At 43.5% G+C, this 27,918-nt stretch overlaps 1 protein-coding gene across 1 annotated transcript; it reads left to right on the top strand.

Annotated features, from left to right (window-relative positions):
* Positions 1 to 887: 887 nt before the first annotated feature.
* On the top strand, positions 888 to 25,583 carry LOC126162768 (23 kDa integral membrane protein-like). The gene is made up of 5 exons (XM_049919466.1): positions 888 to 1,023; positions 9,275 to 9,463; positions 11,759 to 11,923; positions 17,077 to 17,271; positions 25,428 to 25,583. The coding sequence occupies exons 1-5, from the start codon at positions 964 to 966 to the stop codon at positions 25,476 to 25,478; spliced, it is 660 nt and encodes a 219-aa protein (XP_049775423.1). The 5' UTR covers positions 888 to 963; the 3' UTR covers positions 25,479 to 25,583.
* The last annotated feature ends 2,335 nt before the right edge of the window (positions 25,584 to 27,918 follow it).

Genomic DNA, 27,918 nt, shown 5'->3' with positions numbered 1-27,918 from the left:
CGTGGCGTCAGAGCTCATCGGCCCCTCCTAGGAATTCACGGAATTAGGTGACTTGGAAGTGCAAATGCGATGCCAACAGCCTCGAGCGACATACCAAGGCTTCACTGCCTACATACCATGAGGCGTCGCCGCTGCTACCCGTGCCAAAGGTGGACATACCAGCTATTAGGTAGGTGGTCATAATGTTCTGGCTGATCAGTGTAAGTATATTTTGGACTGTTTACTGTTGGAAGTCCATCAGCTCAACTTGGACTGTTCTTAACTTCCTTAAAGATGTTTTCTGTGACTAAGACAGCATTTGTTTCCGCATGTTTGTACAGGCAGAATATGAGTCTGGTTGCAGATAACCTACCCGAGTAATTAAGACAGTGAGAAGTTCACATTCGTGGGTATTATAATATATCGAGCAAGAATTGCATTCACTGTAGCTTACTTATAAAAAATATCGTATTCCTTTCGAAGAAAAATGTTACATTTTTTACTAGAAAGACGTTTTAAGTCGGAAGCGGCTATGGAGCATTCATGAACCGTTATTTTACTGTTTTATCATATACATAAACTTTTTCTGATAACACTCTTCATAACTAAGACAGAAATATTATGAAAGAGATTGAATGGTCACTAGACTTCATGTTGTTTGACGTCACTAGGGAAGATGTTACGTCGCAGCGTCATGAGCTGACTCTCGTTCCAGCCGTCCTGAGAAGACGAAATTCCGAGACCACTGAGTCACCGATTCCAGACGCACACCCAGAATGTGGCGATCACACGAATAAGCCACACATTACCGCAGGCTGACTCACGCACTGGCGATCGCTTATCGCGACGTCTGAACGTCTGATAAGTATGGGCGTTACCTAACAGGTGCCGCTTTCAGGATAAGAAGGACTGCGCCGACAGGCAGCTGTCAGTAGCCCCGAGGTACTCTACCAGTCACGCCACAAGCAGACGACAAACGCCATCATGAATTGTGCGGCGAGCACCGTGAAATACCTCCTCTTCTTCTTCAACTTCCTTGTTTTCGTAAGTACTGCTGCTGGAAACCGTGCATCGCAGCCTTATTGCACCTCAGTCTACATCTGTCTCCTGCAAAAGACTATGAAGCGCACGGCACAGGGTAACTATAGCAGTAGTATTGAGATTCCTGGCTTATCAAAGTGGATGTAACATGAAACGAGTGAATGTTTTAAGGTCTCCGTTAATACTGTACTTACTGGCGTACTGCCCGCCCTGCCTCTACACGAGTAGCAGCTGTCTAGGGCAGAGTACACAGTTCAGACCCTCTGAGGAGACCGGTTGTATAAATTATGTAAATCACTTTTGAAACCAGAGCAATGTCATATTTGTGTACCATACTAGTATGGCTGTAGAAACCGAGCTGCTACTCTTTATAGCTGTTCAGTAGGATTTCATTATCGTAGAGTTTCAGTACGCATGTGGCATTTTTTTCGGCCAGTTCCTTAATTCAGAACTGAATATGTATCTCCGCTCCACAATTATTCGTAATCGTAGATATTTTTATGATTTCAGCGGTCGGAACTGCCAGTTTTCTTGATTCAGCGATCGGGTTATCTGTCTGTTAGGACAGCGAATACAGAATCTGTGTTCGTCCAACACTATCGGCCAAACACACCTAAGGCGAACAATGAAGCAGTAGTCTCTTTGTAGGCTATTGACACAGAGGGTGAAAGATTTGTGGAGTTTATGTAGATGACTGCAGTAAAGAATAACCGATTCTGTAACAGCAGAATACTACATTTCACGTTTACTCACTAATTGTTAGCGACGATTACAGGCAGCTTCTATAAGCTACAGACTTAATAGAAGATACCCTGCAGATGATTTTCCAGTGATAGAACAGTTTGCTAACAGTGTAAGCCTGTAAATAACGATGTCTCATCAGCAATTTAACAAAGATGGTTGTCTGCTATTGTCCTAAAGTTTTTCAGCAAGGCACAAGCAGATTCGTCTCTTTTTCTTTTCTAAAACGATTTTCTTTGACGTCAGGACCACAGTTGCCTCGTCTCCAACCTGCCCTCAAGTACGATATATCAGTTTATTTATGCACTAATGCATTGTTCCAGCCTAAGGGCATTTTCAAGCGCCGCTTTAACCTTTTTTCTTTAGAAAAATATGATTGTTCTGCGTCTGAGACCAAAAGCAGTACGGTTAAATATCCAATGGATTACATTTTTTTTTCGCCAATGACTCAGTGATATGAAAACGATTGCACACTAGGTTAAGGTCTAAGAAATCTACATATTTATTTTAATTGATGATTTTTTAGTTATGAAACGCAAACACAGTTTCAAAGTTATGCTAGTTTCAGTGAAATGTGGTCATTTCTAGGAGCAGTTGCACTACTTTCTCCAGGAGTTTATGTGATCGGTACTTTCTATAAGCGAACATACAAAAAAGGTTTCATGCATCGACTGATACAATGACTTCGTTTCTTCAGAAGGTTACGATGTAGGTAGTTTTATCCTGAGGCAATCATTCATCAGCTTCATTGCGTTTAACTGGTAATCTAATAGCGATGACTATGTGATACAGACAGATACACACCAACAACTAAGAATATCACAAGATAAACATTGTTGGAGGAACACACGGTAAAAATTCATAATCGAGGAAAGTCACCAGTAATTATCAACTATGAGAAACAACGGTGCATTAGAGTGATATGATATACGTTCTCTTTTGTATGGACAGGAACTAGAGGGGTGGCACAAAGACACTGGACTAACATTCGATAAAGTTGCGTTTCGTATCAAAGTCCCAGCTGTGGCGAATGGCATTATGGATTCTTGGACAAGATCTCTGCCTTCGCCACACTGACTGGAATGCTGTTGTAAACCCTGTCTCACATGCAGTAAGATTTGCTGCAAGCTTACTTGGCAGCTCCCGTGGCAGTTCACTTGGGGGCTCTGTCGTCTGCTAACTGGCTGCTCTGAAGGGAGCTGAGAATGTTGCCTGTGGTAGCTCCCTTACTACTTTCCTTGTGAGGTTCGCTGAATACTGCCTGCACTGGCCAGTCAGGGATCCTGTTTGGCGTCTGATGTCACAGCAGACAGTGTGGGAACTCTCAGACAATGCCACTTAACCCTTGAGACATAACAGAGTGCCACACACCCGCTGGCCGATCTACAATCTTTCTCAAACGGTTATGAAGAAACTACACATAAAAAATTTGATTCTCGCACATCTTATAGCTTCATTCGTCAAATTCATGATAATTTCCTATCATTTCGTTAATGGTCATGGTTATAGTGGTATTTCGATATTTGGCAAACCGCTGCAAGAAAATTTTAAAGTCTGCAGTGAGAAATAGAGGTCGCTATGAAATTGCGTTTGGTGGATGTTAGGTCATATGCTGCTGCATATGAAATGTAGTTAACATATTTAAGTATCCTTTAAACTTGGAAGGATATTGATATGTATCAGCAATCTATAGAAAGTGAATTGTATGTGAATTGAAACTGACAAAAGGATTTTATTCCTATATCTCAATTACCTAATAAACATCAATACATTGGTAATTTGTTTACACCTTAATGGGTAGTCGACAGGATTCTGCAGATTTAAATGTTTTCGTATTTCTCAGAAGTAAAATTCTTCAGGCACCTTCAGTTCTCATAATTCATTATTAAAAATTACGCCGTTAAAATTTCAACAGAAGCAGCGATTTATTTTCGCCAGGCTTCTCATTCCCTTTATATTTCTTCAGAGGAACATTATCAGTGACGAGCTTTTCGTAATATGTAAGTTCCTTTTTTGCCACCTTAAAATCCGCATCTTTCGTGAAAACACACCAGAGTTTACAAACACTCATCTCACTAACAATCTAATACAGTTGACATTGCGACAGAACCATGAAAGACAAGTGAAAGACTTGTCATGATAGGCATGATGGAAAGACAAGTTAACAATTTATGAAAATGTCCATTCTCGGTGTGAATATAAACTGCACTTTCTTCACTTATAACATTTCAAGCCAACGGAAATTCTCGTTGCACCAACTATCGATGGCACTTAAATATTACATTATCGCACTGAAAACATCAGTAGTAGCTTGAATATCGCGATGGATATAGAAGTTTCGCACATTAACCTATGATGGAATACTCTCCTCTTTGCGTACTGTCGTTTTCCGAAATCTTATTTCAAGATCTGAAACCGTTTATGAGATACAAGGAATTTTGTGAATACACTCCTGGAAATGGAAAAAAGAACACATTGACACCGGTGTGTCAGACCCACCATACTTGCTCCGGACACTGCGAGAGGGCTGTACAAGCAATGATCACACGCACGGCACAGCGGACACACCAGGAACCGCGGTGTTGGCCGTCGAATGGCGCTAGCTGCGCAGCATTTGTGCACCGCCGCCGCCAGTGTCAGCCAGTTTGCCGTGGCATACAGAGCTCCATCGCAGTCTTTAACACTGGTAGCATGCCGCGACAGCGTGGACGTGAACCGTATGTGCAGTTGACGGACTTTGAGCGAGGGCGTATAGTGGGCATGCGGGAGGCCGAATTGCTCAACACGTGGGGCGTGAGGTCTCCACAGTACATCGATGTTGTCGCCAGTGGTCGGCGGAAGGTGCACGTGCCCGTCGACCTGGGACCGGACCGCAGCGACGCACGGATGCACGCCAAGACCGTAGGATCCTACGCAGTGCCGTAGGGGACCGCACCGCCACTTCCCAGCAAATTAGGGACACTGTTGCTCCTGGGGTATCGGCGAGGACCATTCGCAACCGTCTCCATGAAGCTGGGCTACGGTCCCGCACACCGTTAGGCCGTCTTCCGCTCACGCCCCAACATCGTGCAGCCCGCCTCCAGTGGTGTCGCGACAGGCGTGAATGGAGGGACGAATGGAGACGTGTCGTCTTCAGCGATGAGAGTCGCTTCTGCCTTGGTGCCAATGATGGTCGTATGCGTGTTTGGCGCCGTGCAGGTGAGCGCCACAATCAGGACTGCATACGACCGAGGCACACAGGGCCAACACCCGGCATCATGGTGTGGGGAGCGATCTCCTACACTAGCCGTACACCACTAGTGATCGTCGAGGGGACACTGAATAGTGCACGGTACATCCAAACCGTCATCGAACCCATCGTTCTACCATTCCTAGACCGGCAAGGGAACTTGCTGTTCCAACAGGACAATGCACGTCCGCATGTATCCCGTGCCACCCAACGTGCTCTAGAAGGTGTAAGTCAACTACCCTGGCCAGCAAGATCTCCGGATCTGTCCCCCATTGAGCATGTTTGGGACTGGATGAAGCGTCGTCTCACGCGGTCTGCACGTCCAGCACGAACGCTGGTCCAACTGAGGCGCCAGGTGGAAATGGCATGGCAAGCCGTTCCACAGGACTACATCCAGCATCTCTACGATCGTCTCCATGGGAGAATAGCAGCCTGCATAGCTGCGAAAGGTGGATATACACTGTACTAGTGCCGACATTGTGCATGCTCTGTTGCCTGTGTCTATGTGCCTGTGGTTCTGTCAGTGTGATCATGTGATGTATCTGACCCCAGGAATGTGTCAATAAAGTTTCCCCATCCTGGGACAATGAATTCACGGTGTTCTTATTTCAATTTCCAGGAGTGTATTTCATTCAGGCTTCCTCGATAGCGGACAAATTCAGGGTGAAGTTCTTTACATACAAACTATTTTCTCAAGACTGGCGATAGACAGCAATACCATTACAGGTTTGAAGAATAATTCTATATGTTAGCTACATTTCATACACAACAATCTTTTACCTTACATGCACCAAATACAATTTCTCAATGCAAAATCCGAAACTCTGGCATTAATTTACTTAATCCTCAAATACCACAATAAATACGAACATTAACGAAATGATAGGCAGTTTTCATGAAGCTATGAGGTGTGTGAGGATCAAAATTTTTTACTGCGTAGTTTCTTTACAGTCTTTTGAGAAAGACTGCCGTTCCGCTGGCTTGCGCTCCTTACCATTCACGGAGTCATGCCAGCCTGCGAGTTTCTGCGTCGAATTATACACCATGATGAGAGGTTCAGCGTGTGAGGTAGCCATTACACTCACATGCTATCTGGCAGTCAAGCACGGCATCTAGCAATCTTGCAGCGAATCTAGCTCCGTGTGACTGGGGCTTAACGTATCAAGGGACCAAAATTTTCTGACAGTCATGCAGAAATATTTTCACAATCATTAATAATTAACAACATAAACTGTATGTTATTTTGGCATATACAGTTCAGTGTACCATGTGCTTATTCCTCTTGTGATTTAAATTGCCATTTAAGCAGAATATCATAGGAATGAGTTTCGTTAAAGAACGTGGAAATTATGTGTTGCTCCTACATAGCCATTATTACCAGTATGACAGAGTAGATTCAAGGAAGGGCTGTGGGATTCATTGTGGATTTGTTGGTCAGAACAAGACTATCACAGTTATCACAAAAAAGTTCTTAAATCTTCTAACAAGGGAACTTCCCCATCGCACCCCCTTCAGATTTAGTTATAAGTTGGCACAGTGGATAGGCTTTGAAAAACTGAACACATATCAATCGAGAAAACAGGAAGAAGTTGTGTGGAACTATGAAAAAAATAAGCAAAATATACAAACTGAGTAGTCCATGCGAAAGATAGGCAACATCATGGAGGATGTAAGCTCAGGAGCGCTGTGGTCCTGTGGTTAGCGTGAGCAGCTGCGGGAGTAGAGGTCCTTTGTTCAAATCTTCCCTGGAGAGAAAAGTTTAATTCCTTATTTTCAGACAATTATTATCTGACAAACTCATGTTTTCATCACTTTTTTGGGAGTGATTATCACATCCACAAGAAAACCTAAATCGGGCAAGGTAGAAGAATCTTTTTACCCATTCGCCAAGTGTACAAGTTAGGTGGGTCGACGACATATTCCTGACATGTGACGCACATGCCGTCACCAGTGTCGTATAGAATATACCAGACGTGTTTTCCTGTGGAGGAATCGGTTGACCTATGACCTTGCGATCAAATGTTTTCGGTTCCCATTGGAGAGGCACGTCCTTTCGTCTACTAATCGCACGGGTTTGCGGTGCGGTCGCAAACCACAGACACTACACTTATTACAGTGAACAGAGACGTCAATGAACGAATGGACAGATCATAACTTTGCGAAAATAAAAAAAGTAAACTTTTCTCTCGAGGGAAGACTTGAACCAAGGACCTCTCGTTCCGCAGCTCCTCATGCTAACCACGGGACCAAGGCGCTCTTGATAGCATATTGTCCTTGATGTTGCATATCTTGCGTATGGACTACTCAGTTTGTATATTTTGCTTATTTTTTTCATAGTTTCACACAACTTCTTCCTGTTTTCTCGATTGATCTGTGTTCAGTTTTTCAAGGACTATCCACTGTGCCAACTTATAACTAAATCTGAAGGGGGGTGCGATGGGGAAATTCCCTTGTAAGAACCGTCACTCAGAGTGTGACCTAGGAATATATTCTTACATGCCACACATACACGGTCCAGTAACATTAATATGACCATCGCCTATGTTCGACGTCAGCGAGCAACAATCAGTCACAGACAAAAGGTGGCAGCATCAGCTGTGGAGGATGTAGAAAATGTATAGGAGGGAGGGTGAGGGGACACAGAAACAGTGCAGTTGTTGTGGTGTGGAAGCTGTGATTCATCTGACGTTCAAATGGTCATGGTTATTGTCTTGGGGCCAACGGTGGAAGCATTTCATGAAAGACTTTTACAAACGGTTCGTGTGCTGTTGTGGTTAAAGTACACCGTATGTGGATAAACGCCGCCATTCAAAACCGGCGCCAAGGCAATTGTGGTACTCAACAGCATGTAGATGTCAGGGGTGAATGACGGCTTTAGAGATGCGTACAGGTGAACAGACGTGCAACTGTTGAGCAACTGACTACCCAGATGAATCAAGGGGGTACGAACAGTGGCTCCTCAATAACCGTTCAGCAAACGTTGCTGCGTATGGGTCTCTTCAGCAGAAGCCTGGTTCGTGCACCTATGCATCGGTAACGGAGGCTTGAATTTGTACGCCAGTGTCGCAACTGGACGTCCACTGAGTCGGGACTTGTGGCCTTTTGAGGTGAATCACCTTTTATGCTCCATCGGGCAGATGGCCATTGCCATGTACCATGCGAAACATCTGAAAACAAACAAGCCTACAACAATCGAAGGAAGGGTTCAGGCTGGGGATGGTAGCGTTATGGACTGGGGAATCTTCTTGTGACATTCCCAGGGTGATCTCTTCATTCTGGAAGGTAGAATGGATCAACACGAGTAAGCATCGTTTCTTGCGCTCCATGTCCACCCCGACATGCAGCTTGCTTTTCCTCTGCACGATGGCAATTACCATCAGGCCAACACCATGTGTTACACAGCTCGCAGAGTACGTTCGTGATTCTTAACGCACCAGTATGAGCTTACCGTACTTCCCTAGCAACGGAACTCTCCGTATTTAAACCTAATCGAGAATTTGTGGAACCACCTTGAACGGGCTGTTCGCGCCTTGGATCCTCAACCGAGAAACCTAGGACAGCTGTCCACTGCACTGGAATAGACATGGCTCCACGTCCCTGTCGGTACCTTCCAGAACCGCAATGACTCTCTTCCAGCACGCCTCGCAGTGGTCCGTGCTACGAAAGGTGGTTATTCAATCTTTTGACAGGTAGTCACATTAATGTGACTGGACAGCGTATATCGTGAAAACGACGAGGGTAAAATTACGAATACGTCTCCTAGATAGATCTGTCGTTCTTCCCCTGCCTGAAGGCGATTTGTATCCGAAGGATAGCTAATGATAGACCACTAGTGCAGTACTTTCTATACCCTCCTAGACACATCAGATGGTGGGTGCTGGACCAAAAATATAAACGAGTATGTTGCTGGATTCTAATAGTTATCGCAGACATTAAATTCATTGTATTGAAACAGCCGCGCAATGATTAATACGGAAACGGCGAGAGTCTTATGACTCGATCGTCACTCTTTTCAGATTGCACAGTACCCTTTTCACTACGCAGATAGATTATAGAGGTGTCATAGAGTTGTCTTTGGGCAGTCTTCCTTTGTATCTTCGCTCGCTGTTTGCTTTATGTTATACACAACGTCGTGCCAGCCGATCGCAATGTTGGTAAAAGATTCTGAAACTGAACAGAAAACATCTGCTGCACTATTTGTTCGTAGAACGGTCCATATTTTATAAATGTAGCTTAGTAAAATGTTATTTTACATGTCTTATGTGTTGATATCTCTACTTGCAGCTCTGTGGAATTGCGCTTCTGGTTCCCGGAATCATATCGGTGATCCAGTTTGGAGAGGCAACATACTTTGTCGACGGAAAGTTCAATGTCCCCGCCATCGTCCTCACGACGCTGGGAGCAATTGTCCTGATAGTCGGCTTTTTCGGCTGCTGTGGTGCCATCAAGGAGAATAGCTGTATGATGAAAACAGTAAGTAACCAATTATCACAAGACCGTTTAATTCTAAGAAAAACAACAACTTAAACATAAATGTTCCTTTACTCACTCGTTACACTAACAGGACTATGCTAGTACACTTCCCTACCATCAGTGACCAAATAGACCTTAAAATGAAGATAGATCCCATACAGCGAAAGTACAAAGAGTTCCAACCCATATTTACTCAGCCAATCTCATACACATAGCGTCAAATAAAGAAATCGGAAATAATCAATAATACCTAGATAGCAGTAACTATTGATATGCTTTGTGGAGGACTTCGGGTATTTGGACTTTCTGGCTTTGAGGATTTGCCACGGACGAATTAATGTGTTAAATGGAACGAAGTGTAGAGGCAAATGTAACAAAAGCCGTCCTAACAATGAGACTTGTAAGCTTTTAAAATTATTGGATTTATTGTAGAAAATAAATGTACTGAAAAGAATACGTATGTCAGATTCTCTGACCTTTAAGTCTTCAGTGGAAATAAAAATGAAATTCGAACACATATTGTATCAATTAACTTCAGTTACAAACCGTCTACTACTTCTGGTACTGGTGAATATCTGGTAACTGAACGAATTGACTGAAAAATGAACTGCACGGATGGTGCTATCATTTCGTATCTTAGAGCTCAATTTGCTATAGTCTGATGACCAGATCTTACACAAGCTGCAGTTTAAATCGTAATGGTATGAATTATGATTTTATTTTCATTTCAGATTCTCCTTAATTAGCTAGGATTTTAAATAACTTGTTTATTGTTATATGTTGTGAGGTACAATGACAGTCTTGCTTATTAGGTCTATAAATATTTAAAACGTATTACGCCGTTATGTAGAGAAAATATAATGTATCGAGCGTATTGTAAGATCCGTTGTATACAGACAGGAAGGAAATTTTTCAGAAACCAACTAATAAGGAAGTAAATGGTATGAGGACATTTAAAGTGGAATAGAAAGTTAACGATTCCAAATCTACTCTTGTGAGTAATTCAACTAGAGATAGCTGGCGTAGCACTCTTGTCAACAACATGAATGAAATAGTTGGGTTTGTCACGTGTTTGGGACGCCATGAGACGCTGCACTGACCGTCGGACGCAGAACGGGCACTGATGAATGGCGTACCAGCTATGCTCGAAAGGATTAGGTTCCACACGAGCACGGCACAGTGTTGTCGACGCATTTAATCGTGACCAGCCCTGGTGCTCGAGGCACTCCATCCTCCACGTCGAGCAGGCACTGGGCATCCCCTGTCTGCCGAGTCACACCTGCGCCGTGGGCATCTCGGCTCTGGTAGTCAGCAGGAAGACAGCACAGAGCAGTCAAGTACTTGCCAGTTCATAACTGTACAACAAATCTCCATCCAGACTCACACTGCGGATACAGCTGCCACTGACCTACGTGTGCCGTTGCTCACCATAAGTCACAGGGCACAGAAATTCGTATTTGAGCAGGATCACTATCATTGGGCGTGAGAAGCACGGTAAAAGGTCGCCTTGACTGACGAGACATGGTACACTTTGCTACGTGCCTATGGCACGATACAGCTACGTCAGTAACCACATTCTGACGCATTCTCCTTGCCAGCAGGGCACCATTCAGGCAGGTGGAGAATGTATTTTCTATGGGAGAAAGCTACACTGAATCAGTTATAACCGGGACCAATGCAGAAAATTACTGTCTCACTATGTACAACCATTCGTTCGTCTAACAACACTAGTAGCGACAGGTATCTTCGTTACGTCAATAAAACCTCAAAGTCCGTCTCAGACGCACAGCCGAAGGCCTTCCTAGAAAATGGCCTCACGGTGAGTGAGGTCTCCTTATCAGGGTGATTATATTAGGTAATTAAATAATTGTTATGCTGTTCGGGTGGTTAGCTGTGTTTAGGAATGGGGATGGTGGGTGGGTTTTGTTTTTACGTTGCGCATCTTAATGCGGCGCATCTTAATGCGTGTGACCTTGAACGGGACTTAGTCTCTGGCGCGGCTGCTGCAAAACACGACGCTCCCTAGTGTACCAGAACGCTTCAAGGAACTGTCCACGGAGATGGCCGTGCTTGTGTGGAACCTAATCCTATCGAGTATAGCTGGTACGCCATTCATCACGATTTGCGCGTCTTGTAACCAGCTCCAAACAATCTCCATTTTACTTGTAACACTTGGTTGAAAAACAAGCTAGAGAGAAGAGAGCGTGCACTCATATGCATTTTAACATAATCTATGTAGCATTGAGTAGCTTATAATCTATATACTGCTGACGTGTGGACCATTTTATGTTTCAGTACACGGCTCTCGTAATAATCATCGTACTGATCGAAGTTGCAATCGGTATAACTGCATTTGTGTTCCGTGACGACTTCGACGATATTGGAACGAAAATAGAGGAGGCAGTCAATAACTACATCCCAGGTGGTGCAGACCAGCCAATCGATGACCTTCAAACAACGGTAAGTACTTAAGGCTACAAACCGCCAAATAAATCTTACACCCCCTTGAATCACTTTCTGTACATTTTTTTAAGCTAAGCACAAGCAAAACAGTTTACTTGAAACCTTTCTGTTTCTATCGGGCTCAGTGATAGTGCTTGAAAATGTTCGTTGGTTTTTGTGTAGTCTTTGGATGAGAAGAATGGAGTTCATTATATGTGATGGAGGAGCGACAATCATTGCACAACTGTAGGTTAGCGTCACAGGCACATAGTTGTTTCCTTACCACATTATCTCCTACTTCAGAAGATTTTGCTTGGATAACCCAGCTCCATTAGCCAGCCTGTTTAAAGTTTTCTCCACACGCTCCAAGTCTCCCGATAGCCAGGTCTGCAGCCACTGCTAGAGAGTCACACACATCGAAAAAAGTTTTGCATCACCTCGGTTCCGAGAGTTCCGGAACATGTACAGAAAATTGGAATATAAATCTACATAAACATCATTTCCGAACGTTTTATTGCTCTTGAAAACCACACATTGCATGTTGTACCACCATACTACGAGAACTCCAGAGGTGGTGGTCCAGATAGCTGTGCACACCGGTACCTCTAATGCCCAGTAGCACGTCCTCTTGCATTGATGCATGCCTGTATTCGTCGTGGCATACTATCCACAAGTTCATCAAGGCACTGTTGGTCCAGATTATCCCACTCCTCAACAGCGATTCGGCGTAAATCCCTCAGAGTGGTCGGTGGGTCACGTCGTCCATAAGCAGCCCTTTTCAATCTATACCAGGCATATTCGATAAGTTTAATGTCTGGAGAACATGCTGGCCACTCTAGTCGAGCGATGTCGATATCCTGAAGGAAGTCATTCGCAAGATGTGCACGATGAGGACGTGAATTGTCGTCTATGAAGACGAATGCCTCGCCAGTAAGCTGCCGATATGGTTGCACTATCGGTCAGAGGATGGCATTCACGTATTGTACTGCCGTTACGGCGCCTTCCATGACCGCCAGAGGCGTACGTCGGCCCCACACAATGCCACCCAAAAACAGCAGGGAACCTCCACCTTGCTGCACTCGCTTGACAGTGTGTCTAAGGCGTTCAGACTGATCGGGTTTCTTCTAAATATGTTTCCGACGATTGTCTGGTTGAAGGCATATGCGACACTCATCGGTGAAGAGGACGTGATGCCAATCCTGAGCGGTCCATTCGGCACGTTGTTGGGCCCTTCTATACCGCGCTGCATGGTGTCGTGGTTGCAAAGATGGACCTCATCATGGACGTCGGGAGTGAAGTTGCTCATCATGCAACCTATTGCGCACAGTTTGAGTCGTAACACGACGTCCTGTGGCTGCACGAAGAGCATTATTCAACATGGTGACGTTGCTGTCAGGGTTCCTCCTAGACACAATCCGTAGGTAACGGTCATCCACTGCAGTAGTAGCCCTTGGGCAGCCTGAGCGAGGCATGTGATCGACAGTTCCTGTCTCTCTGTATCTCCTCCATGTCCGAACAACATCGCTTTTGTTCACTCCGAGACGCCTGGACACTTCTGTTGTTGAGAGCTATTCCTGGCACAAAATAACAATGCGGACACGATCGAACCGTGGTATTGACCGTCTAGGCATGGTTGAACTACAGACAACACGAGCCGTGTACCTCCTTCCTGGTGGAATGACTGGAACTGATATGCTGTCGGACCCTCTCCGTCTAATAGGCGCTGCTCATGCATGTTTGTTTACATCTTTGGGCTGGTTTAGTGGCAGCTCTGAACAATCAAAGGGACTGTGTCTGTGGTACAGTACCCACTGTCAACGTCTATCTTCAGGAGTTCTGGGAACGGGAGTGATGCAAAACTTTTTTTGGTGTTTGTAATTGATTAGAACACTGCTTTCTATACTATCTTTCAATTTCTATTTTTCACTTGAATTTGTCAGAGAAAAATATACGTGGATATGACTTTCAGACAAGACAACCCATGATTTTGATCGTGTGGGCGCATTCCTTATGCTACATGTCTACTCAGTCAATATAGAACATTAAGAACGTAACCGACACATTTACTGTACATTACAGTACGACTAGAACTGCTTAGTGATGTACAAAACGTTATACTGAACTGATTGGTTTCGGAATACAGTTAGAGATAATGAAGCAAGGTTATGTGCTCATCACTGCAGAGCCGAAACAAAGCGGTAATACAAAGACATATGTTGATTTTTTGCTGACAAAAAGATTTAAAGAATTATCTCTATAGAAACATTATTGCCCATATTTGTGGCATGCAAGGCCTCCTGGTTTGACTTTTTTTCTGCTAAAAACGATAAGCATCAGTAACATACGTTGAAAAACGCTTGACTACCCGTGCAGAGACATTAAATAAAATACACCAATAGAATTACTGTACGTTGGGCTTTGACACAATTATATCAGTACTTGCATAATTTGTAGACGACTGTTCAGTGTATGCGCACATAATTTCAGCTCATTTGTCGAATCACAACTTCCTTATAAGGACGATTCAAAGAACACAATTGCTACATACGTAATTATGCTATATCTCTTTAGATTTTAATAACAAGGGTACGATTAAAAAGAGTTTAAATTCATGACACTGTATGGTTGGTCCTTGAACATATATGGTGGGAATTTCGACCTTGGTTGTCACTAGATCAAACTGCTGATTTTAGAATATCGATAAGACTACAAGACAGAGGATATATACCATAAAATCTCTTAGGTCTGTAAGGTATCATGGTATAATGACGTAGAATGAGGTTTCAGAAGAAAAGACAATGATTGTGAGTGGGTTCTCTGACTACTAACAGCTGAGGAAACATCGCTGCCTCCTGTGCAGAGCACGAGAGAACCACATTCGGTTTCTTGTTAATTAATACAACAGTTCAGTAACACATCTACAGAACGCTCTAATCTATGCGCCGAATTTACAGATACATATATCTATGAGAAGGCAATGTGTGTAGCTGAACAGTATATACATTAGCAACATACTTTATTTACATTATCTTAATATAATGTGTTGTCTACGTAGCGTATACGTAAAAGCTATATTTCACCGCTAATCTAACGACCGAAACAGTCGCAGTCCAAGTTCTTTATGCAATCTCCCTTTACGCATCGAATACGTGGGTTTCTGGTAATTTTCTTTTTTGCAATTAAGAACTCTTCCTATGGGGCAGCCGCAACTGCACAAAGCCATTTTGAAAAATGAAGAAACCTCAAGACAGTTGCTTAATCCACAATCTTTTATCGGGTACACGACAGGTTTTGGAACAGATACAGTTCCTTCATCTGGTGCAAACTGCAATACAAAAAAATTCTGTTACACGCTAAAAGAAGGGGACCTCAAGTCTGAAGTATCAGATAAGGAACTATGCGGCTAAAATTTCAAAATTACGGCCATATAGGAGAGAGAGAACAGAATGTTACTTAGATATAAAATCACTTTATCATCTGAGGTCATCCTCATCCCAATGTTGTCATGGATCCAAAGGTTTCGTGTCAAAAAAATCTGCAAAGGAAACAGACATCACGAGTGGGCACCAAAAGTTACCAAAATAAAGTAACATGTAAGGGGTTAGGGGGGGGGGGAGGGAGAAATCACATATTGCCAGGAATTACTTACAAAAATTCCGTAACAGCCGTTCCACCGTGCAGCGCGACCGGAACACAAACAGAAAAACTATGTAGTAGTAAACACTAGCTGTGAGAACTGAAGCCACAAACGTCGCAAGCTTGGTACGAAACAGACATGATATTGTTGAATTGTTGAAAGTGGAAAGCGGGAGGTAACGGCAGAAAGGAGACAGAACCATTACGACGTTAAGAGAGAGTAAAACTTGTACATTTAACAAAAACAAGGAAAAATATTACGTTATACGGACACCTTAATCTGCCTGGATAATGTAATAATTAACTAAAATATTTTCGAGACACAAGTCTGTTCGTTCGTTAAATGTATCGAGAGAATGGGAATATCGACTTCTTAAGATTTCAAGTTCTTCCAGAACATTCAGTATCCGACCTTTCTCTGTAGTGTAAGACAGTTGTCACTAACCTGCTGCAGCTGATATCGATTGTCAATAAAATCCATTGTCAGAGCTGACTTGGAATTTGCCAGGTCTTTATGTTCTTCAAACGTTGTATAAAAATTCCTACCTGTCTGGCCAATGTATCTGTTCTTACACGATTGGCTTTTATCGCACTAAATACCATACACTACAAGGAAGGACACTCGTAAAGGCTTCAAAAAAGATTTTTTTTTTTTGACGGAACCTTTGGTTTCACGAAAAAATTGGGGCAAGGATGGCCTCAGATGACTAAGTAATTTTATTTGTAAGTAACGTCCTGTTCTCTCTTCTAACATGTAATTTTGAAATTTTAGCCGCATAGTTCTTTATTTGATATTTCAGACTTGAGGATCCCCTCCATTCGCGTGTATAGAATATTTTTAATGTTGCAGCTTACACCAGATGATGGAACTGTATCTGTTACGAAACCGGTCGTGTATCCAGTAAAAGACTGTGGGTTAAGCAACTGTCCTGCGCTTTCTCCATTTTTCAAAATTTTTTGTCATTCATCAAATTCCTGATACACAATTGCAATAAAAATGATGTGTATGAACAATGCTCTAACAATGTTCCACATACAGTCATGGCACGTTTTTGCAGTAGTAAAAAGTATACCTCTATACTACCAACAATACATACATGGTAGCATGGCATACATTTGTATGTCTTTACTTAAATTAAATCTCTCCATTGACCACAAAATCAAGTGTGTCACGTGTAACGCTTAAATTGTTGAGCTCCTTTAGTGCCTGAGTCGTAAACCATATTTTTATCTTGTGTTTCGGTAGATGTGTGCAATTTCATTTTTGCAGTATGTAGATGGAGTTAGCTCTAACAAATACTCCTTTCCACATGTTTCATATATTTGCGTTAGAATTGTATGTGCCATTTCATATCATTTTGTTGTGTGTGTGTGTGTGTGTGTGTGTGTGTGTGTGTGTGTGTGTGTGTGTGTATTGTAAGGACGTTTAAATCTTCCTAGCTCTGTGAGAGCAGTCCTTTGGCCACGTGTAAGAATACGAGAGAGAACTGCAGCCGAAGTATGAACAACAGTTGTGATTTTGTTTCTGATTTCAGTTTGAGTGTTGCGGAGTGAATGGTCCTGACGACTACCTCGGCCAACTGCCAGCCACATGCTGCAGTGAAGGCTCGGTTTGTACAGCAAGTTCCCAGTACCTGTTCACCAAGGGGTGCAAGCCGAGACTCGAAGAACTCATTTCCTCCCTAAGCGACCTTATCGGCGGCATGGCCATTGGAATCGGTGTGGTGGAGGTAAGAGTCCTTAATCAGAAATTATTCTTTACAGTTGCACTTCTCAAATCACTTTGCTTCAGTCTATTCTTCAACTGTAGCTTGCTAGAGTACGTTCGACGAGAGATGATCCCTCGCAGCTGATCGCGCTCCTGCCAGCTTTCAAGTGCCATACTCAAACAACTGCTGAAGAAAATCATAGTCTTCTTAAAAGCAACGACAATATTGAGGTGTTACCACAGGGATGTTTAGAAAATGGCGTTACGTGACTGCTTGGAAGACCTATAAGGCAGGCGTCGACCTGTGTGAGAGAATTGTTGCGAACGTGGCGGGGCGACTGCGCGAAGATATCACTCACCAGCGGTTGAGTTGTCGTTGAGCGCACACGCCAGGGACATCGCGCGACGCGCGATACATCGAAGCGGACGCCACCAGCATGTTTGATATTGCCGCGCTAAGTGGGCGCGGTTTTCAGTTTGTGTCCAGAATATTGATCAATGCTGTTCAACAACGTTGTGTCCTATGCAAACCATTGTGAAGTGCATAACAGAGGGTACTGTCCATTGTGCCAGTTATTAGGGTTTTTCCCCGTTCCACTCGCGTCTTTTGTGCAGGAGAGCTCTTTCTCCAGAATGAGATTTTCACTCTACAGCGGAGTGTGCGCTGATATGAAACTTCCTGGCAGATTAAAACTGTGTGCCGGACCGCTCCAGAGTGAAAATCTCATTCTGGAAACATCCCACAGGCTGTGGCTAAGCCATGTCTCCGCAATTACCTTTCTTTCAGGAGTGCTAGTTCTGCAAGGTTTGCAGGAGAGCTTCTGTGAAGTTTGGAAGGTAGGAGACGAGGTACTGGCAGAATTGAAGTTGTGAGGACGGGGTGTGAGTCGTGCTTGGGTAGCTCAGATGGCACGATCTGTGACCAAGCTCAGCCACTGCACTGCCGGCAAGGTAGCTCAGCGTGTTCGGTCAGAGGGTTAGCTACCCTTTGTAACCAAAAAACTGAGTAAATGGTTCAACGAAGAACTAAATGGGTGTCATCGGACGTCCGCCTCGAACAAATTCGACGAACAATATCGAACATAATGAGACCAAATAAAAAAAATTAAAAAAAGATGGTAGAAGACTTGCCCGGAGTTCGAGTATCGGTCCGGCACACAAGTTTAATCTGCCAGAAAGTTTAAGAGCTGTTTCTGTTTACTCCAAAAATCACGCAACCATATGTAGGCCGATCGAATGGGGAACTAGTTACATGTGAAACTATTTTTAATTATATGTCTTGGGCACGCTGGTAACACATAACTATTGTAACGACCTGGTCTATTCCTGGCCGCTACGGGTCAGGATTGGTGAGACAAATGATGAGTGAAAACGGAAGATCCATGCGGGGGTATCCAATCAAATAGTGGTAATATTGACAGGTATTTGTTCAAGCAGCATAATGCAGCACTCCAGATATCATGCAACCAAACGCGGGACGTTTGGCTCTGAGCACTATGGGACTTAACATCTGTGGTCATCAGTCCCCTAGAACTTAGAACTACTTAAACCTAACCAACCTAAGGACATCACACACATCCATGCCTGAGGCAGGATTTGAACCTGCGACCGTAGCAGTCGCGCGGTTCCGGACTGAGCGCCTTAACCGTGAGACCACCGCGGCCGGCACGCGGGACGATCAAAACGGGGAAAAATTACGTGTGAAACTGTCTATAATTACCTGTCTTGGTCATGCACATAATTCAAAAGTATTGTAACAACCCGCTCTATTCCAGGCCGCTATGCGTCAGGATGGGTGACAGAAATGATTAGTGAGAACATACGGTCCATGCACGGGTGTCAAATAGTGGTAACATTGACGGGTATTTATTCAAGCAGCCTTATTCAGCGCCGTCCGGTGTGGCCGAGCGGTTCTAGGCGCTTCTGTCTGGAACCGCGCGACCGCTACGGTGGCAGGTTCGAATCCTGCCTCGGGCATGGGTGTGTGATGTCCTTAGGTTAAATAGGTTTAAGTAGTTCTAAGTTCTAGGGGACTGACGACCTCAGCAGTTAAGTCCCTTAGTGCTCAGAGCCATTTGGTCCTTATTCAGCACTCAGGCTGGCCTTGGGGCCGCACTACACTGAGGTGACAAAAGTCAGTGGATGCCTCCTGATACTACGTTGCACTTCTTTTTGCCCGGCGTGGTGCGGTAATTCATCGTTCTATAGACTCAAAAAGTCATCGTAGTTCCATTGCAGAAATACTGAACCATGCTGCCTCTATAGCCGTCCATAATAGCGAAAGTGTTGCCGGGCAGGATTTTGTGCACAAATAGACCTCTCGATTACGTCCCATAAATGTTCGATAGAATTCATGTCGGGCGATTTGGGCAGTGAGTTCATTCGCTCGAACTGTCCAGACGTTCTACAATATAATGGTGAACAATAGTGGCCTGGTGGCGTGGTTCATCGTCATCCATCGTTGTTTGGGAACATGAAGTCCATGAAAGGCTGCAGATGGTCTCGAAGTAGATAACAATTTCCAGTCAGTGATCGGTTCAGTTCGATCAGATGACCCAGCACCTTCCATGTGAACACAGCCCACACCATTAAGGAGTCACTACCAGCTAGCCCAGTACGCTATTGATAACTTGGGCCCAGGGGTTAGTGTGGTCTGCGCCACACTCGAACCCTAGTACAAACTCATACCCACTGAAATCGGAACTCATCTGACCAGGCCACAATTTTCCATTCGTCTAGGGTCCAGCCGATATGGTCACGAGCCCATGAGAGGCTCTGCAAGCGATGTCGTGCTGTTAGCAAAGACGCTCACATCAGTCGTCTGCTGCCACATCCCACGAATGCCAAATTTCACCGCAGTGTCCTAGCAGATACGTTCGTCGTACGTCTCACATTGATTTCTGCCGTTATTCCACGTAATGTTTCTTGTTTATCAGCACTGAAAACACTAAGTAAACGCCATTGCTGTCGGTGGTTAAGTGAAGGCCATCGCGACTGCATTGTCCGTGATGAGATAGAATGCCTGAAATTGGGTCTTCTCGGACCTCTTGACAATGTAAATCTGTGAATATTGAATTCCGTAATGATTTCCGAAATGAAATATCCCATTCGTTGTGCTCCAGCTATCATTCTGCCATAATCATGCCGAAAACTTTTACACATGAATCATCTGCATACAAATGACAGCACCGCCAATGCACTGCCCTTTTATACTTTGTGTACACGATACTACCGCCATCTGTATAAGTTAATGTCACTATCCCATGACTTTTGTCGACTCAGTGTATGTGCGTGTAAACGCAACTGATTGCCGAATGCGCTGAGGCCCACGTGGTGCCTGTGACATCCAATATCGTGGATCGCAGCCGGCAGCTACCATGGTGCCGTGCGGGTCGCCAGCAGTGAAGAACGAGTGCGACCCACACAGGTCCTCCGGAATTGGGCCAGCTACGTACCACTGCACATACTTGTGATCCGCATGTTGTGCGCTTGTGTGCGATAGGCGAAATTAGTAATCTGATGCCGAGCAGCAATCCCCCGGTCCCTCATCCAGGTTTCGACCAGGATGGTGGTCGATGACGCCTAGGTGGCTAGAACACCGCGAGGTCGCGCCGCCCCCAGAAAGATCTTTGCCAGCATGTAGTCCGTCAGCTGAAGTCCCTCAGAGGGTGGAAGGTGGCCGCACACCAGCTCCATCCTTTGGTGAAATTTCCCAAGTGCCGCAGCCACCCCACCACTGCTACGACGAACATTGTACGGGAACTTGACGAGTTAAGCAGTCGGACAACCAGTAGATCTTCACCACCAAGGATTTTCCGTAATTTATTGGAAACTCAAAAACCTGTCAGTCTCCCAGTTCATGGTGCAGAGAGAGTGGCCACACGACTGAATGCTTTGCTCCCCTAAGCTCAGTTATATCCTTGTAGCTACACTTCTGATGTAGCCCTAGTGGGATGGGGGATGAGTGGGTTTTTCTTATTGCTTGTCCTGTCAACTTTTCCTACCTCGCCCTGCACCGAGCCCAGGTTGCTAGGTCTGGTTAAATTTGCAAGTGTGAGATTCTCAGTAGTATGCAAGTGCTCTGAGATACAAAATGTTACTTCGCTCTTGGACACACTGTGTTGCGGTGTTAGTTGTTCTATGTGTTTCGGCCATGACCAGTGTCGCAGACTACGTCTGTCCATTGTGTTTTTATGTAATGTCAACGATACTGTCCAGCGGCTTACTTGAGTAGCACGTTAGTCGAGCTGGTCTCTGCCAGCTGGCCTTCGAAAAAAATTACAATTCGCTAGACGAACTTTTTGAGGATACAGCAGTATATTCGGTATTTTGGAAATGAAGTGGCGATCTAGCATCATTACAGTTCAAGTAGACACATTAGAGCTAATTATGGCTTTACATAACTACTAATTAGCTTTTTATCAGTGGGTCTGCTTAGATTGTATGCTGCATTGTTCTGCAGGACGTCCGAATACTGGTGATGGTGAGAGACAGCTTATTACAGGATAAAAGAAGCTGAAATAATGAGATGCGTTGGTGGATAGACTATTTGGCAAGCTGGTATCATTACATGTAGCTAGAAAGTATTCTAAAGGTTGTTAATCTAAAATCGGTCTTGATGGAAACTTAAATAATTAAAACATCTAGTTACTTAGTGATTATATCTTAGGACGTAACAAAAAACAGGTTTCAACTGAAGCTAAGTGGCCCACATAGAATATCGTTAATATTATCGTGTGCATTGCCACAGTATTCTTCTTCGGCGAGATAGTAAATGCTGTTAAAAGGAAGAGTATATCGTTGCATCGAAAGAGCTGTAGTTGCTTTTATGTCTCGATAGATACAAAAAGTTTTGAGTGTTAATCATACGGCAAAATAAGCTCCTGTTTGCGTTGTATCATTTGAAAAAAATCTCCTTTCATTATGTTGAGCCATTTATGAATAATGTTAAGTGTTATGAGCACCTGATTCACGTTGTGAACTGGCGGAACTGGGCGCACTGCGTGGGACTCTCTTACACACGTACAAGCCAATATCTCAAGAGCGGAGATAGATATCATTCTGCTCTCAACTTTTAATACAGTTTCGATATGTTAGCTGTATTTCATATTGAGGAATGTATGGCTTAAAATGCAAGGCCTACGCAATTCGTTTTTACCAGTGGAAACTCTTAAAGGTGCGTGCAATGATTTACTTTGTTTCAAGCACCACAGTAAATATGACTAACAACAAAAAGGAATTCAGTCTTTCATCGAGCGAAGACATCAGACTGTACGGTGTGAAATAATTAAATTTTTTACCGATTTTTTTCTTTTTTTCTTCGTGATTGGACGATAAGTATTTCGTAGCGGCTTGCACGCCGACTGAAGTGGTTCGCCCACAATTGGTGTAACCAAATGAGCTGCACACTTAGGACATAGTAAGTCCATTGTACCGCTTCGTGTTGTATTGCTTGAATGTTCGAGTAGTGCCAACGTCTGCTGTGTTCGCAGCAGATCACTCAAATACTCGTAGAATAAACTGTCAGGGATATACTCTCTGCCCGTAGCTCGTGGTCGTGCGGTAGCGTTCTCGCTTCCCGCGCACGGGTTCCCGGGTTCGATTCCCGGCGGGGTCAGGGATTTTCTCTGCCTTGTGATGACTGGGTGTTGTTTGATGTCCTTAAGTTAGTTAGGTGTAAGTAGTTCTTAAGTTCTAGGGGACTGATGACCGTAGATGTTAAGTCCCATAATGCTCAGAGCCATTTGAACCCTTTTTTTTTTTATATATTCTCTCGCCAAATCTACTACGCGGAACTGGCTGATAGACTTGATATACCTATGATTTAAAAGGTCGTCCGCGCAACTTGGTGCAATAACTACTTAACGTGCCTGGCATGAAATCCCCTCCGCTGATGCGGTTTTAAAATCAGTTATTTATAATAAGTACATTTATAAAATTAGGCGTTTTCGGATTTTCCGTAATAATATATTTCAATGCTAATATTAAATCTTGTTTCAGTAGATAGAATGTCGTAATTAATTTAGATAAATTCACCCATTTAAACGAAGATGTACGTATCAACGATAAAGCATTATTTTATCTGTAATTTATTGACTTCCAGAAAACTTTTCAGCCCGTTAACACAAAGCTGATGATGTTTCTGAAGGCGAGTGGCATTGATTTGTTTGCTTCTGCTGTAGAAGGACCGTAACATAATCAGTAAGTTAAATGGAAAATATAAGCTCACCGGACAAAATAGTAGTCACCGTCTCAAAGGAGCACTCTGGTAGTTTTGGAGTGCTGCAGGTGATGAGGAACTTCTATCAGCAGTTCCTGTGGCCCTCCACCGCCAACCTAAGTCATGGGAGTGAAGGGATTTATGAGCCGAACGGTTGCACCGATTCATTTTAGTACGATAGGTGGATGTGGAGGCGTGGCTTTTCAGTAGAAAGCAGATATCTTATTTGGATGTGCCCGTGATGACATCGAAATTGAAGTTGCCTGATTGGTCGGCCTATGAACGCAGGCTGTGTACAGCGTCAGAGTAGTGGTCGAAAAAATATCCTACCCGACAAGGTCCGGAAATGAGTGTCACACCTTCTCAGTAACAGCCGCTCTCAAAGCTGACAGGAATTTTTGGTGTCAGTGAACGCAGGTCTATCATAACCACTTTCCAAGCGAACATTGCGAAGGGAACTGTATGCGATGTTTATTTGGAGTCGGGTACCTCTCTACAAGCCATTCCTCATGGCGGCATATAAAACTATACGTCTTCAGTGCGCCAAAAAGAAAAAGACAAGATCAACAGTAGCTGACTAGAGGCATTGAGTGTGGGCGAAAGAATCACTATTGCACATTTTTTAAAAAGATGGAAGTTGTTGAAGCGTGGTTGTTGAGTAAAGCGTTAAACCCGTACTGTGTAGGCAGTGTAGTTCAGGTTGTAAGTGGCTCTGAAAAGTTATCGTTTCTTTTTTTCTGTACATGATGCTGATCTGTTCATTCGAGTTATCGTAACTTTCAAACACGATGTTTATTTCATCATTCTCAGGGGCCAAGTATTGACTTTCCTTCTACTTCCTCATGGTGAGTATGCTGTGTATATTCCCACCTCCTAAGACGACCACTCCTGTGTCTACACTGGAGCAAACATACGTGGCTTGTTTGATCAACATTTAGGCGCTCTATCAAACCTCGAGAGTCCCGCCAGCACTAGTCATTAATCCCACAGAAAATGTCTGAGACTATTGGGAACAGTGAGTGACACTTACCAATCAACATTCCCGCACTTGGTATCTCTGCTGCCAACCTAACCATCATCGGATGGCTTTAGGTGGATATGATGTACCTGTGAAATGATGCCATTATCATAGCTACATGCAGTGTTCGCGCGACGTTTCCTGGGGATAGCAATTTTGTAAGTGTAGTATACTTATGCGTGTAGCTTCACTTAGAACTAAATGGTGAAGCATAATCAATAAAGAAGTGAAGGTTAATGATACTTCGTTAAAGCAGTTGAATCTGTGTACTTCGATTGGAGTCGGGTATGGAATGGACATTTATAAAGGGCACATTTTCCGGAGAATACTATTGATTCTTTTTAGATCTTACTGCTACTGTCTGTTATTAGCATAGACTTCCGCATAAGAGAATGCTCTGCATAAAACACAACTTGTGACGATATACAGAAAAAGGAATTTTCTTTCACTCGGTGTGGAATGATACTACTCAAGAGCAAACAGTCAAGTGGAATGAGACATTGTAATACTGTTGTAAACCACTACGAGCACCAGTTTCTCCTGGACGAAACTGTCAAAAGCATGAATACAGGTACTAATTCCTTAATGATTAAAAATTGCCGCAGACCTGGTGATGTGCGCCTGCTGATCCAGATCTGTTCCTTTATGATGTACACCACTTCACATTTATTGTTTTAAAACAAACCAATATTTGTGAGTCTTTGTTCTGTTCTTGTTTAATAGTCTGTGTGAATCTCAACTGAATACGTATATTCAAAGTTAATGAATGTTACAGTGCATAATTATTTGCATAAGAGGTCGAACTAAAGGGACTACTAATACATATTTTCTTAAATGCACACAAACTAGTATCTATTCCGCACTGAAAAGTTGCAAGAAGTAAATGTTTAAGACTATACCGTTAACGTATATCAACAATTCTTTTGTATTTATGTTGCAGGTCGCCGTCATTATCTTATCATGCTGCCTGTCGGGATCAATGAAGAATTAGAGCGTCCCGTATATCAGAACCACATTTCGGGGCATGTTAATGTCACCTTGTGCGTTCTGATCGTATCTCTCTACAAACTATCGAATTTATCTCTATTATTTATTATGTCTTAATTTTGTTATATAAATGTTTTTTAAAGAACCAAAAGTGTTTACTTGTTGATGACCGACCTTTCGAGCAAGGTGCAACTCCACATTGCGCTCTTGCAAAGCCTTAAGAAAATACCTATCCATTACTTTCCTACAGTCTGAAAATGAAGATCAGAAGTGTAACAGAGTCTTGCAGACGATTACGAAAAATTACTACGTTGTGTAATGCTAAGGGTTTTTCTGTGGATGAGAAATCATACGTCAGGTTAGAATAGATCTCGGCAGGGTTACTGTCTGATGCTCATCGCAAATGATGTCCTACTGTCACGTCATAACACAATAAGGAGACGTTCATAAACAAGGATCTAATCACTGACATCTTGTACGCACATCCATCCAGTCTGCGGTAATTTTTCTTGTGTCCAAAACTGCGGCTAGCGTTATCGTTACAAATTCCAAAGAAGCATTGCATCAAACTACACAGAAACTATAAGGTACACACTGCTCTACTGTATTTCATGCCAAAGCAAGACAATCTAACGAGAAAAAACAGTGTATCTCCTTATGCGTGAATCGTACGATTTGTATACGAGAACTGTGGGACATAACACTAGGACGTATGGAAATTTGGGTCTGGCCGTTGCGTCGTGCACGAACAGTTAACCTAGTTAACGCGTCCTCTCGCGTAAAGTGGGAAACACAGATTCAAGTCCCGGTCTAGCACAAATATTCATATGTTTCTAGTAAATCGTATAGCCAGCGTACAATCCTATTAGCAGTCTACGAATACATTTCATAAGTTAATAATGCAGTCAATGGTCATCGGTGTCTGTTCCCTCGGACACGCATGCACGTTGGAAAGAACACTGAATCGAACTGTATAGACACAGTCAACACACACACTCTCCTACTGTATAGCATATCTATCAGGCAGTCTGAAAAAAAATGTATATTTCCCGAACGTCGGTTGTCATCTTCACCAGTAGTGAAAATGGATCCATCATTACTGAAATTACCTCTGCACACAGAAATGTCGTTAGTATTTTCTGTAGCCTTCTTGGGAAGCTATTCAGAACTATGATCATAATAATTTTTAACAGAATAACAGTTTTCCTGAACACTATTGCTTTCTTCACGAAATTGTGCATAACTATTCAAATTTTAAAATTTTGTGCAAACAGCTCTACAACCATAGCATATCTATCACGAACTATGAAAAGAAATATGTATATTTATCGAATGTTGGGTGGCAACGTCATATGACTTCAATCGTGGCAGCTACGTGGTATTGTAAATGAGATGTTGACAACGTGATACAAGTGCTGTGGATGCCTGCGTCACCATGTGCAGTTGAAATCATTTCACCTGTCCCGATCGGCTGGCGCGCTGGAGGCCCTGAAAAATACACCAATTTTAATGATCTGCGCGTCGCTGGAATGGCGTCAAATGAAAATATTCGCATGAAGCAGTGAGCCACATGACGTTTGTTATTTGTTTACGTTATAATAAAGGTTTTTTTTATTATACACTGCCTGCAAAAAAGTGAAGACCAGAAAGACATGGTCGGTTGTCACACCATCGGCAGATATGTAAATGAATTGCAATTGTCCGCGAGACGTAGAACGGCCCACCGTACTGCATTAGTGTTGTTCGTGTTTAGTGTTGTTACCAGAGCTGGTAGGGTATACTCGTATAAAGAGCGTGAACAGCGATAGGTACTGAAAGACCACTGAAGAACACGGAGATGATTCGCACTAGTATGAGACAGCCTTATTAGCACCTGAAAGACTTCTAAGTGGTCTCATTATATATCTCCTTTTGGGAAGCTAGCTGAATCGTGCAATAGCCAGATTTGTGGGGCATTCGGATGTGACAGTGGCCCGATGTTGGACTGCATCGGAACAATAGGACGTGCATATACGTCATGAAGGTTTGGGTCCAAAAAGAACTGAGAACCACGAGAGAGGATGCCCTTATAGAGCACAAAGCACAACGTAACCCATTCACCTCTGCGCCTGCGATTCGAGAAGACGTAATGAAATCGAGTCCCTCCAACATTTTGTGGCATCCCATACCATTGGTTGGGCTTATTACCAGCCGGACTAGAGGACTATTGTCCCATGTACAGAGTGCCTTTGACACAGCAACACCAATGGCTGCATTTGGAGTGGTGCAGTTGCCAGGAAGCACTGGACTGCTGATGAATGGCGTCGAACTGCGTTCATCAATGAACCAGAGCTCTGCACTAACCCAGATAATCATCGCCAAAGAGTATGGCGGCGATCTGAGCAGAGGTCCCTGGAGAGGACCAGGAGAGGACCTGGAGAGGCACAGAGGTGTTATTCCTGGCA

Source organism: Schistocerca cancellata, chromosome 1, assembly GCF_023864275.1.
Source record: "Schistocerca cancellata isolate TAMUIC-IGC-003103 chromosome 1, iqSchCanc2.1, whole genome shotgun sequence".
Lineage (NCBI taxonomy): Eukaryota > Metazoa > Arthropoda > Insecta > Orthoptera > Acrididae > Schistocerca > Schistocerca cancellata.
Note: the sequence above shows the minus strand (reverse complement) of the source record. Positions and strands in the feature narration are given on the sequence as shown.

Excerpts from the sequence above, each read along its gene's own strand:
- LOC126162768 (XM_049919466.1), top strand. The coding sequence starts at position 964 with ATGAATTGTGCGGCGAGCACCGTGAAATACCTCCTCTTCTTCTTCAAC. Across the intron at positions 11,924-17,076 it reads TCGATGACCTTCAAACAACG|TTTGAGTGTTGCGGAGTGAA; the intron begins GTAAGTACTTAA and ends TTCTGATTTCAG. Across the intron at positions 17,272-25,427 it reads TTGGAATCGGTGTGGTGGAG|GTCGCCGTCATTATCTTATC; the intron begins GTAAGAGTCCTT and ends TTTATGTTGCAG.